The sequence below is a fragment of the Gnatocerus cornutus genome, chromosome 1 (assembly GCF_029298725.1).
Source record: "Gnatocerus cornutus isolate USDA-ARS CGAHR chromosome 1, icGnaCorn1.1, whole genome shotgun sequence".
Lineage (NCBI taxonomy): Eukaryota > Metazoa > Arthropoda > Insecta > Coleoptera > Tenebrionidae > Gnatocerus > Gnatocerus cornutus.
This window is the reverse complement of record NC_142233.1, coordinates 10645233-10659411: the sequence shown is the minus strand read 5'-3', so window position 1 is coordinate 10659411 and position 14179 is coordinate 10645233. Positions and strand designations below refer to the sequence as shown.

Sequence of the window (14179 nt, the reverse complement as noted above, 5' to 3'; positions counted from 1 at the left end):
GAATATTTAATTTTTGATTAATTAAATACGAAAACTTGGCTGAAAGCAAAATAATTTCTAGCATTCCACATGCAAATTTGCGTTAACGCAGTGACTTGAAATCGACCCGTAAGTCGCTACAAGTGAAATCTTGTTCGGAACATGACGCTAAGAAGAGTTTTATGGAACGACAATTTGCAAGAGTTAGAAAACGAATTACAAGGGGTTTGCATGCCGACATGGAAGTCCTCGGATTACTGTAGCTAACTATCTATTAATGTTTAAATAAAATTTTACTTGTTTTCCAGACTTTTATTACAAACCAAAATAGCAACTAAATTTTTTGTTTAATTTAGTTTAGTTCTAAAAATGTGCCATTATTGTTTCTCTCAAAATCGCTCAATAGACTTTCAGCAATGCTTGTATAAAAAATTACTATTTTGTCTTGTATTCTGAAGTATATTTGCATACGAAAAAAAAATTTAAATTTGTTTTAACTTTGTCATCAAATACGTGACTTTATTTTTAAAATAAAAGCAATTTCAAAGTTACCAAACGACTACAACAAGATTTAAAGAACAATCGATATAAACAGAATATTTCCCGGCGCATCCACCATTTTTTAATTAATAATATGGTTTAAAATCATCACACCTGGTATACACAATAATTTAATTGAAATTATCTTAATCGCTATTTTTTCTGAGGCATACTCTAAAGTAGAATTTATTTGAACAAGCAATAGTATGTAACTTGGCATTTCAAATTAAAAGTTGTCGGGCGCCCAATGCCAATTTCCGAAGTACTTCTTATCCGAGTTGGCCCAGAATATCGACAAAAAGAGTTGTTTAATAAAAAATAAAATTGGGGGGTCCTAAGTTAAGAGGGAAAAATGTCCACTCAAGGTCACAAATTCTAAAATTATCATCATGTAATTCGTTCCTATTGCAAATGTTGCGACGGTTATGTGAATTGAGGTTGGGGTACAAAAGATAATTGTGTAAGTTTGTTACCGTTTTTAAACAGTAGTGACATCTGACAAACATTTTACTTTACTTGGAGCAGTTAAAGACTTTTTTTTGTAATTTTGATGCACAGCAATTTTCATGTCAAAAAATTGACAAATGTCATTTTTGTTTCCCACATTTTTGTTATCAATTTTTTTTCTTCGTACACTTTTAAGCGTTATAAAATAAGAAATATTTTAAGTGCAAAGAGCCTCTAGTGTAGAGGTAGTTAGGCATCTCTTAAAATTAGAAATAAACAATACACGGTTGGTTTTACATTTTCCACCAGATAGTTAGAGCATTACACTGGGTGACAAGGTTTTGGTACCCTCAAAACCGTTATGTGCAATAAGTACTGTAATGGTACGACTTTGCGATCGCGAACGGAATTTTTTCGGACATAATTTTGTTGAAACTGTACATTTTGTCACCGCGACAAGTGTTGCAGTTAACACGTGTTTCCCATCTGGAGACGGTGTCCGAACCTTTTGGGTTTGGCCTGCATTCCTCTTGTCCCTTCCGGGAGCAGGTAGAACTGGAAGACGCTCTTTGCGTCCAGCCAGATGTGGTAATTTTCCATTCAATCGTGCTTCGATGACGCGTTAATTGAAATGAGTAAATTAAATGATTTAAGTTTCAAAGACATGTACAGCAATTGGAGTCGTAGAAGAACTACGTGCATGTAGAGCGTAGCATGACCTTCTCTTCTTTCGGATTAGCGATTAATTAATTAAATTAATTATTTAATCGTTTATTCCAGTAGTTCTAATAGTGCTTGCATTTGAACTAGTAGGAACAGCATGGAAACAAAGAGTACTAAGTGTAACATAAATTGCATCAGCGTAGTGCGATTACTAATTAATTAATTAGTAATTAATTCGCGCCGAATGCTTTGAAAGCTCCATTGCTGCAGGATGTATCTTTCTTACAGGTTCGCGACAAACTGTTTCGTTTGGTACGACTGTACCAATTGATGTAACAAAATTAATTGTAATTAATTTAATTAGATAAGCAGGGAGATCTGAGTTGAAATGTTAATTCAAAAAAACCACAGATTGATCGTGTTGCCATTGTGGTACTCGGAGAAGATCTAATTAAGTTTAAACCTTTTTTTTTGTAATTTTTGAACATTGGTCGATCATCGTCAATCAATCAAAAATCAATCGAACAATTTGAAAGAGACACCAACAAAACATAAGTTAATTCGGGAGAACTTGAACAGCCAATAGGGAACAGCGTCCCCTTTGGAAGGGTAGTGCTGATTGGTCGAAAGATAGCGTCGGGTACGACCGAGCTTTTAAAAAGGGCTGAAACTGAAGATTTCGGGTCATTCGATTCTAATTCGAACTCGGGATTCTGAATTCGATGTTGGTTCCTTTTCACGATTCGAATTCTGATTCTTCTACAAGATTCTAATTCTGATTCTTCTACACGATTCGATTCATTCGATTTGTTATTTGTGAAGTGATTGTGCAATTTGCCACGTAAGTCTGATCACACTTCCTTTTCATTTTTGTTTGTTTATAAATTTTATCGCTAGGATGAGATTTTACCTGATTTGGGGTCTCCCATTTAAAGCGATGACGAAATGAAACAATCAGTTAGGGTGAAGCCAACGCGAATATAATTCGTTAGATAGGGCGAAGCCTTCGAAACAATAAGCCAATAGATTTGCTAAAACCTCGAAGCGATCACAAGCCTTAATTAGGGTGAAGCCTTCGGGAAAGTTAAACAAATTAGCTAGGGTGAAGCCTACGCGAAAGATTGAGTCAATTAGGGTGAAGCCTTCCGGAAATTCATTAGCTAGGAGAAGAACCATGCATTATCTTACGAGTACCGCCAGCTCGAGATGATGACGCCACGAATATTCGGCGCCATTTAGTACTTGCAGTGTGATGTTCTAATTCTCGTTAATTAATTCATAGATTAATTAACACAATCATTTTAAGTTCACAATTTTCGTGCAGTCGTCAGAACTATGAGTTCTGTTTTTTTTTGATTCAACAATCAAAATTTATTCTGAGACTAATTTTTCTTGTCTCATTTTCATTGATTCCCTCCATTTTATGCTCCTTCTGAGTGCGAGGCGATCAACAATAAATGATCAGATTTTATTCTAGCGTTCACAAGAATTCCGATTCTAATTTTTCTAACAATGCTTCTGACGCTATGAATATTTTGATTTGTCAAACAATCGTACGCTAAGGCGTTTGACTGGAGCTTGCTCGTCAATTTACTCGATTTTATTGACTTCTGACCATTTACAATAGAGAGAATTAATTGATTACAATGTAATTCCAATCAAAAACAATTTTCCTAGAACTTGTCACCAAGGTGCAATTCTAGATGCATTAATTGAGACCGGATTAATCAGCGCTGCTTAGCAAGTCCGATAGTCTCCATGTCAAAACGCATTCATAGTCAAAATATTTGACTGCAACTTTATTTGTGCATTTTGATCCTGAATCAAACAACACCTAAACCTAATGGCACTAAAAGGTTCTGCACAGTTGTGAGCGTACAGGTCCGAGCCTCTGATTGCCGCCTTACGTATCTTCTGGCCAACCGTTTACTCTTTAGCCGCCTCTGATTGCCGCCACTGGCCGCCTCAGACTGCCGCTACTGGCCGCCGCTTATTGCCGCCGCCACACCGTGTCGCTTTGCCAGGCGAAAAACTGAACATCCAAATAATCAGTACCTTAATGTTACGCGAAAGCTGTAACTCCTTTGCACATCCACAAAATGCGAAACTCTCCAAAACTCTATTGTAGTACAATTTCAAATTTATTCAATTTGGATTCTAATTAATCATCAAGTTCAAGTGTCTTTCTGACACGGCTATTTTCCACGACTGTACACGTGATTAATTTAATTTAAGTTAATTTTGACTTTCGAAGTCCGATTCTGTTTGAGTCTCATGCAAATCCATTTGCAGATTTAATTCCATTCGAGACCAAACCAAATTCTATTTTTTTTTTCTCAAAGTTTTAATTTAACGTCATATACTTTGAGGATTGAACATTGCAAGTCACACGATGCTCTGATATTCCAGAGAAGGCGATTGCGACTGAAAACACACGCAGAACGAGAAAAAAAAAGCTAAAGGAGCAATAATCCAAAACTCTTAAGTTCCGATCAGTTCAAATTTTCTAAGAATTGCGACAGAGTGGTGTCTCCGACAAAGCGTTTGATTTGAAACAGTTTAAATAATTGACGGCCAAAACTCAAATCATTTTGATTTGATTTTGTTAATAAACAATAATTGAAAGAATTTCTTTGTGTTTCATTTGTCTTGTAAACTGCGGCCTCACTGAATTTGGGGTTACATAACATAAATGATTTAGAATTTGATTCTAAATATTTCTTTTCTTTCTTTCTGAGCAAAAACACAACGTACATTTGGGGTCCATTTCAACTATAACATCATAATCATCAAGGCATGGATAAGGGCATTTTTCGATTTTTTTCAATTTGGTGCCGTGACCAGGATTTCCAAGGGTCACAAGTTAGGGCATCAGATACAAACCCACCATTTTGATGACACCAAAAGACTTCCAAGGATGGCAGCAGCAATTTATTTCAGTACCCACATTTTTATAAGACAAATGCCGTTTACCGCAAGTCTCTGTCACGTCGCGTTTAGAAGTTATAGGGATGTCTTTTTAAGAATAACAATTTTTAAATTTAATTTTTAAATCAAGTGGGTTATGAGTATATTGCAAGTATTAAACCTTTTTGTTTTCAAAATAAAAATTATTACACAGCTCAAGTAGAATTCATTCAAAATGAGTGTAAAAAGCACGAATTTTTGTGAGTGTAAAAATTGGCATCAAAATAGGCGGTCCAAACCAATTATGATTTGCATAGATTTTCATCATTTTTTTTGAATTCTTTTTTTTTCTCATATACAGGTGTCTCAGATCTGATGGTCCAGAGAGCAATAGTTATTTATGTATTAAGGGCATTATGTGGATGTTTATGTTCGAGGGCAACTAGATTACAAGGTCGAGGGCCTTTCTATTGTCTTACCAATAGAAAATTTTGATTTTTCAAAAATAAATAATTTCTCCACAAATACAAATTTCTGTTCTTGAATCTACGTAAAGACTTTACAAAAAATACTTCGCATGTCGTTTTGTATTAGTTTAATCATTATAATTACTAATTTCTAATTTAATTACTAACCTCAAAAAACACGCGCGCACAGTGGAGCATGGCTAGCTATGCAACGCAGCGAACTGCAAAGCATGAATGTGTTACAGCCTCAAAAGGGAGAATTAAGGACAAAAAAATCATTACAACCAGTTTATTTATTCAGTTACCTTTTGAATTTGACTGTTTGGTGATAATTAAATTTAAATTCAATTTGAATATAGCGGGCAAAGAAAGCAAGTCGCTGTTTGTTGTGAGGTTGCCATGACACCTTAATGTCCTAGGGCGTAATTGTACTTCTAACATACCGCACATCCTAGCCATGAAGAGCCAATAATTAAACGGTAAGACATTAAACAATTAAATAGTCCAATTCAATTGCTTGCAAATGCTTGAAGAAAAAATGGTGTAAGTATATTATTCCGAGCAGAATTGCTTTTTGGATTTTATTCAGATTGCTTTGCCGCAATCACCTGGATTCAATACCAAAGCCTAATTTCTACTCCTAGTAATATAATGTATTATTTTATTCTATTTTTAATACATTGTGGCTTTTATACACCTACTTATAAGATACTCTTTTGCACCTTTAGGACAAAAAGAGTACTTTTTGACATATTTTTTTTGACGTCTAAAAATTAAAAATATATACTTACTTTACCAAGTCCTGGTAGAATTCTTATTTGACGAGACAATGGACTCTATGTGGTGAAACAAGCGGGAAGGAACCATAGAAAAGAAAGTCATTATTAGAAATGTGTAAAAAGTGGCCACATTTTTGCTTAGTTTAGTCACTTTTACATAATTTTCTTTAGATTATTTTGCATTCAGGATTTTAAGCTTTTTATTTATCACATTGGGTTTTTACTTATTTTTTTTTATTCTGAAGACAATTTATGTCATTTTTATATTTATTTTAGAACAATTTAATTTGTTTTTTTTTTATTTACTACTATTTTGATTAAAGATTGGAAAGCAGAAAAAGCAAATATAAAAAAGAAATAGAATTTTTTGAAATGGAAAATCAAAGACATGTAAGCCAACAGACAGTGTAAAAGAAAGCATGAAAATTATACTAAATCCAACACTATAACAAATCACACAAAAATTAAGAAGTGAATCACATTATAACATTACCATGCATAAATTTAATTCTTTCTCAATTTTTTTGTATTTTACAATTAGTGTAGAAAAATGTCATAATAAGTGATTTGTCTACATTTTTTTAACTTGAATGTAGAAAATATTTGTGTTTGTTTTGCGACTAACTGATTTATTTTTCATATTCAGTGCTTGTATTGATTGGTTGAGAATTAAATAATACAATATTTAAATTCATTATTATTATTAAAGTAAAATGTATTTACAGTATAATACATTTAATTAAACAGAACATCAAAATAAATAAAATACGGGATATACATTTAAATAGAATTTCTTCTTTTGGTACGAATTTCTAAAAATATTTTACTATATTACTTTACTATAAAAATTAAAAACGATTAGTTATTTTAATTACGTACGTTTTTATAATAAAGTTTTACATGGATTTCTCCAAACTTAATTAAATTTAAAAAGTCCTATAAAATAAATAAGAGTAATTCTAAGTTTTTATTGTTAGTTGAAAATTCAAACGACAGATTTACTAAATTCAAAACTCTGTGAGATTAATTATTGTTTTGTGAAAACGTCTCCTAATTATTATTATTACTAAAATACTTATGATAAGTCATTAAACCGTTTCAAAGTCAACCAATAAAATTTATTATATTAGATCAGAAACGCATACGGTTTACTTTTTGGCTTTCCATCAGATCTATTTTGAGCCAAATGAAATTGTTTTAATTTATTTTTTGGTTATTGGTTAACTTTAAAAAAAAAGTGAGTTTACAAAACTACTACTATCAGTGATGTGTTTGGTGGTTAGAATCCATTTTATTAGCCATTTAACAGTACAGAAAAAATAGTTAATACAGAAAGATGTTAGTTAAGACTATAGTTAAGTATTACAATGACCTTCTCGTCGTTCAAAGAATAAATCAATCATTTAGACGCGGTAAGAATAATGGCGGTAAGAAGTTCCGCCTGGAAGTCTCCCAGAAGTGCTAGAGCTGTAACTGGAGTGATATCCTCCAGGTCCGTCACCACTGCTACGCGAAGAGCGCTCAGTGCTGTAAGAATAAGAGCCTGGTCCAGCATTGGAACTGCGATTTACGGATTCTGATGTCGAATACGAGCGAGTGGTTGGACGAGAATAAGGATCACCAGAGCGATTGGATTCTACGTTGGACGAATATGAGTAAGAATACACTTCTTCAGCAGCTCTGTTGGCACGGCTGGGTGAGTCTGTTACCAGGTAGTGTCGTGGACTCTGAGGACAATAATAGCCGCTCAAAATAGCCATATCTCCGTGTTGGGGTTAAAATCAATCTACAGTTTTTACGATTTTTACGGATGAGATCTGTGGAAGGTCTTGTTTAACTACTTTAAGAGCGCATATACATTTTATTTTTTTTAGAAGTACAACATGTTATGAACGATATGAACTAAAGAAACTATTTTTAATGTATATACCTTCTTTTGAAAAATTTATCGTGCACTGTTAGTTATGCAACTTACGCAAGATTGACAAATCAAAGTAAACAATTCTGTGAAAAATAAATGTCTGAACATTTTGGATTTTGGTCGGCAGTCGAGCAAAAAATTTATTGTAGTCGTAGTTAACTTTCTATTCTGCCGTTTAAAAAAAATTACAAAAAAGTACCCCTAGTAATACAAATTATTGGTATTATAAATTTTTACATACCTAAAAACAGGTAATAATAATAATAGTATGTAAATACATATACAGGGTCCGGCAACACTTGTGTCCACCCCCAAAATCGTCTTTAATTTTAACGAGAAAATTTTGAAAATTTGCATACGCTCACAGTTGACAAAGCTCTAGAAGCTAACGCAAAAATTTGTTTTTTATCACTCATAGTTTTGGCGTCGCGACGCCTTAAAAATCTAATTTTTAGGTAATTGTGAGGATTTGTGATATCAACCCCTAATTAAATTTTTTCTCAATATAAATGTGTTAAAAATATCTCAGTTGTTATTTTAAATTGAATGCAAATTGTCTTTAAAATTTGAGAAAAAAATGCTGTTTTATCAAGTTAGTTTCCAATTTCATTACGTCAAAATTGGGAACTACGTTTACACCGGTCTGTCAACATCTTGTGTCACAAATGACATCTATCTTTTGGCTCGCTTTAGATTGTAACAAAAGTCTTACTTGATGAAATTGTTGCTTTATCAATGTTAATTAATGATTTCTGGTGTCCATAAAGTGCAACATGCCCGTGTTAATCAAAATTAACTTTTATAAGAGTGAATGAAGTGACTTGTGAAATTTTGGTGTAAACGTAGTTTGCCGCTGCGCTGTCATAATTTTGAAAACTAACTTGATAAAACAGCGTTTTTTTCGCAAATTTTAAACACAATTTGCATTAGATTTAAAATAAAAACTCAGATGTTTGTATCACAGTTATGTTGAAAAAAAATTGAATTCGCGAATATTTCCGCAAAAACTCAAAAATTGCTAAAAATTATACTTCTTAGGCGTCGCGACGCCAACCAAACCGTGATAAAAAATAAATTTTTGCGTCACCTTCTAGAGCTTTGTCAACTATGAGCGTACAAAAATTTTCATAATTGTAACTTTAAAATTAAAGACGATTTTGGGGGTGGACACAAGTGTTGCCGGACCCTGTATACGATGAAAAATAATTGGTACCTAAATCTCATTTTTCTTGCATAGAATTTTCTATAGCTGTCAAATTTAATTTACTGTGGTTACTATGGTGGACACTGAATCTTGGACAGTACTTTCCTGTCATTTCAAAAAATCTTAATGTAATCCTATCTTTATTGTCATTATGATTGACGTTAATACAAAAGTCAAATTTTGAAAACGTTTTTCTGCAATATGGCACCAATAAAAATTGATGCGCAGCCACAAGGAAGTGCGAATTGGTTTTGTGCTATAACACTTGGTCACGGGCCAAGAGTTTTGGAGTCGCATGGTTTTATTATTGCTAAAATGTCAAAATTACAACTGAGTCAAAAATTAAAAGTTTGGGTATTAACAAACTTCCGTAAAGCCCGGTTTAGAAATTATGACAATTAATTGACAATTCTGTCCAAGATTCAGTGTCCACCATAGTACACAATGCTATTAAAGAAAGCTTTTAGGATTTTAGGATTAGTAAAAAATTTTACAATTGCTTATGGAGCCATCTATTAAACAAAATTGACAAGTATCAGCTACAGGTATCTAATTTATCTCTTAAATACCGCTGATTTCTAAAAATTCTTTTTTGTAAGTTGGTAAACTTTCTGCAGGTAAATGACGTATAGTTGACATTTTTACAAAATATCACGTCATAATTTTTCTCCAACATAAGTCGGCTTAGGTTCCAAGTTCGCTTTAACAGTTATTTTTTTATTTAAGGGTAGAATTTTGATGAATTTTGGAAATTTTAAGATAACAAGGTTGGCATCATTGTCTTTCAGAAATTGTCCATTTTTTTGTGAATTATGGTTCTGTAATTATACAGAAAGCCGTTAAAAATATTCCAAGTGAAAACAGAACCTAATTTACCTTACATCGCCATTGCAATATTTAAAATCACTAAAAATTGTTTAAGAATAAACCGTTCTGGTATGATTTTTGAACCTATTAAATAAGCGTTTCAAAAACCAGTAAAACTCATCACTAGAGTCAGTTACTTCCATGATATTTTTATAAGTAAAGTGCAACTCATTGCTGTCAGTCCACTCTCCTGTGCCAATTTTCTCAAATGCTTGGGATTGTAAGTGTAAATCAAGCTTTCGATATTTTAGGGAGAAAATTAGGGAAAAATTGAATGTTGTGAGTTTTAGGGTTAACACGTTGTCAAAGTCGAGTATATTAATAATTAATTAATAAAAAATTTTCTGTAAAAGAGAGAAATCTTGGGCAACGCTAGGGTTGCTGGCAAGTAAACTTTTTAATGAGTGGACTGATATAGATTTTTTATTGTAGTGCATCATTGAAAAGACTGCGTCCAAAATGGTAATTTTCAGGTACATTCAGGTGCGGAAACTCGCGCACCACCGCGAAACTGTATCATCGGACAATGCCATATATCACCGGAAAAATATTTTAAAAAATCCATGTCTTCAATTTTTCGAGATATGATGGATTGAAGAGGCACAGTTTGATGCGAAAATTAACGATTTCTGTGCAATAATTTTACGTTCAAATGAATTTGTTACCTAAAGGACATTTTGTACAAAGGCATGGTGCAAAGAAAATCGGAAAAATCTTGTAAGAAATGCCTGAAAACTGTTAACAAGATTTTTGAATCAACAATCTCGATCAGTGTGGCATCGTTCACTTGAAACCATAGTTACATTACTCGTTCATGAGCCGACCTGACTAACGCCAACAATACAACAGCAACGTTACTACGGCTTTGAATACTGGAAATTTAATTTATGGGGGGTACAGTTCTACAATGTTGCCATTTTCCTAATTGTCTTTTGCTCCTCCTGCTAAAACAGAGAGTCTGGATTTTTTTTAACATTTTTTTGGTACTCTGGGGCACGCACCCAATTACCCCCTTTCGGGGTGGCGCGTTACTTTCCGGACACCTGTTGTATATTAAGTTTTAATAGGTGTTTAACTGTATAAATAAATAAAGATGATTTATTTTACGAACAAATACTTTGACGCATGAAATTTGTTTATTTACCTGTATGATACATTTTTTTTGTAATATTGCAAAACTTAAAAAAAATATTGTTAGGTATCCTTTTTCGTGAGCTAATTTTTGTATTTCTGACAATAAATTAGATTCTGCAACTGTAGTTTCGAGCAGAACAACTTGTGAGATGCTTTTTTTGGTATTTTATCATTTCTAACTCTAATGAATCGGCAAATTGTAGAATTAGTTTGAAGAATCAGAGATTTTCCAAACAAGCCATCCGTAGAAATAAAAATTTTAATGGGAGTGCGAATTTTAATTATTTATTTCTTTATTCGCGTTGTCAAAAGCAATGTGTGTAAAGTGTTGCTGTAAACATTTTATTCATGCTTTTTATTAAAGTATTGTTTGAATAATGAGATTTCTTATGTAAAGTGAGCATTTTATCAGCAGGAATTAGAATAAAACTTTTGGACAAACACCTCTACTTTGATAATAGTTTTTCACTGCTCCAGTATAGGTACTTTTAATCTTTTATATTAGAAAGTATTCTACAACCTACACTGTTGTATCTGTATCTAGAATTTTTCCTAATTTTAGAACAGACCTTATTCCGCTCTTTCAACGTGTCATCATGATATAAAGCTCAAGGTTCAAATTCAATTTGTTATTTACATTGGGGTAAGTGGATCATTGGTTGATCTACAAAACTGTTTTATTTTTAGGATGACCCGAATTCAATACATTTTTGTTCACTCAATATTGCTTTTAGTAAATAAATAGCAGAATTACATAAAGTAGTTCATTTGAAAAAATCCGGTGAATCAAAGTTACACTACCTTGGAAAACAGTTCCCGTCGGATCAGGCGGCATTTGCTAGAGAGCCATAAAATCCTTACAGTGTGAGATTTGTAAAAAGCTCATATAAACCAGAATTAGCAATGTTGATCTGATTCTAATAGGAAGTTCCACAATAAAATTTTTATTTTGATTTTTAAATGTAAAACAAAATATGGATAATAAAATGACTTGTGTAAATAATATGTTGGTGTATAATTTTTATTAAAGTAAAAATTGTTTTCCTAAATGTTAGAGTTCGTCTGTGTACAATTAAAAAGTGTGCTTTTGCAATTTAATTTAATTTAAAAACCCAAAAAGTTATATCAAATTTCAGTGGTTTTAATAGGTGTTTAAGAGTTGTATCTAAATAGGAGTACCTACATATTTGTATTTGTATTAATTTATTTACAACACAATATTGTATTAAGATCAGATGTGGCGTAAGCTGCGGACGAGTTCAATTCATTTTTGAAAAAAAAAAATTTAATTTATATTCAGATTTTTTTTATATTAAAGAGAATATGATTTGATTTACACATACAGGATGTTGCTGAACTCGCGCCCCAGAGAGAAAAGGCTTATGGAGGCAAGAACCAAAAATTCGAAACGAAAATTTTTTAGCTCAAAAAATAGTCGAGTTAAGACGAAAAAACGGTAGCCAATCCTGAAGCTGAACAGAATTTGAAAATCGGTAACTATGGACACAAACTATCCTTCATTGGTCAGATGAACATTACACTGTCGTTGCCTAGAAAATTGGGTTGGTCTTTTACTCCACTTCTGGAATAAGCTTTTGGGATTGGTTATTAATTTTTTATCCCTTCTCGAATACTATTAAAGTTAGTCAATTTTTGTCTTGAAATTTACTATCTGTATTGCTGTCGGCACCCTCCCTTGCTCTCTGGGGCGCGAGTTTTGGGACACTTGTATACAGGGTCCGGCAATACTTGTGTCCACCCCCAAAATCGTCTTTAATTTTAAAGATAAAATTTTGAAAATTTGCATGCGCTCATAGTTGACAAAGCTCTAGAAGCTGATGCCAAAATTTGTTTTTTATCACTGATAGTTTTGGCGTCGCGACGCCTCAATAATGTAATTTTTAGTTAATTGTGAGGGTTTGTGAAATCAACCCCTAATTTAATTTTTTTTCAATATAAATGTGTTAAAAATATCTTAGTTGTTATTTTAGATTCAATGCAAATTGCCTTTAAAATTTGAGAAAAAACTGCTGTTTTATCAAGTTAGTTTCCAATTTCATTACTTTTAAGTTGAGAAATACGTTTACACCCATCTGTCAGCATCTTGTGTCACAAATGACATATATTCTTTAGCTCGCTTTAGATTGTAACAAAAGTCTTACTTGGTGAAATTGTCGCTTTGTCGATGTTAATTAACGATTTCTGGTGTCTATAAAGTGCAACATGCCCGATCCCAATCGACTGCGACAGCCAACTCCAGGAGTCTTTTGTCGCTGAACACGCTAGTATTGTAATGATTCCACACATGGAAAAGCAGATTCTTGCCGCTTACCGCAATGATCCAAAAATTAGCACACAAAACTTGGATCGTCAGTGAGATTTGCGTCTTTCTATAATGAGCAAGCTGCTTAAAAGAGGCAAAATTGACATTACTTGTTACTTGACAATGTCAGTTACGAGGTTTCGAACGTATCTAAGCTATACAAATAGAAATCGAAATAGTTGCACAATTAAGTTTTATAAGTTTTCTTAGATTTTGAAATTTTTTTTTGCTTAAATTAACTACAGTCGATTTCCGATAATTACAATTTTTTTATTCACACCAAACCTGTAAATTTAACACTCGTTGAGTTTAACTCATAATGAAAAAGAGAGCGTTAATGACACCCATTAACGCATCCTTTTTCAGACAAACTGATTCATTAATATCGACATTAATAAGAGGTCAACGATAAAAATATTTAACTTCAAATTTTGCTTTAAAGTTTGAGAGTGTAAAATTGTCCACAATTTGAAAAATATGCCAAATCGTGGTTATGCGTTCAAGTAATTGTTTCTCCAGAGCACACTGGATGTTTTTACTTATGCCCTTATAGAAACCCTGTAGAAGATTTTTGATAATATTAATAAGATCTGTAGTAATCTGGGCCTCTAAGGAAACAATCCAACCACTGTTGTACACAGATCCAATGAAAAAAAATTAAAAAATTAATAAAAAAAAAGGTTGTCACTCAAATGTATAAAACAACATTCGTATTTATTGGTGTACAAAGTGTTCTAGGATTTATAAAAAAAATAAATCAACATTGTTAAGCATTCATCCTAATCAGAAGTATAATGTCAAATTTATACCCAAATGACCAAATTTTAAACACATGAAATTACGAGAATTAGTCATCAATAAAAATACTACACTTCACGACACTTTTTTTGTAGCTCCATGGTTCTCCAAAGTGATCTTTATATTATCTTAGAACACGACGTAGGTACA

At 32.6% G+C, this 14179-nt stretch overlaps 1 protein-coding gene across 5 annotated transcripts in view; it reads right to left on the bottom strand.

Moving 5' to 3' along the window:
* The window catches only part of LOC148180318 (uncharacterized), a 41888-nt gene that overhangs the window by 25266 nt on the left and 2443 nt on the right, over window positions 1-14179 (bottom strand). For all 5 annotated transcript variants that reach the window (XM_088050120.1, XM_088050121.1, XM_088050122.1 and 2 more), the window contains exon 2: window positions 5795-5839. In XM_088050120.1, coding sequence (XP_087906246.1) covers window positions 5795-5839 — 45 coding nt within the window. The remainder of the gene's footprint in view (window positions 1-5794; window positions 5840-14179) is intronic.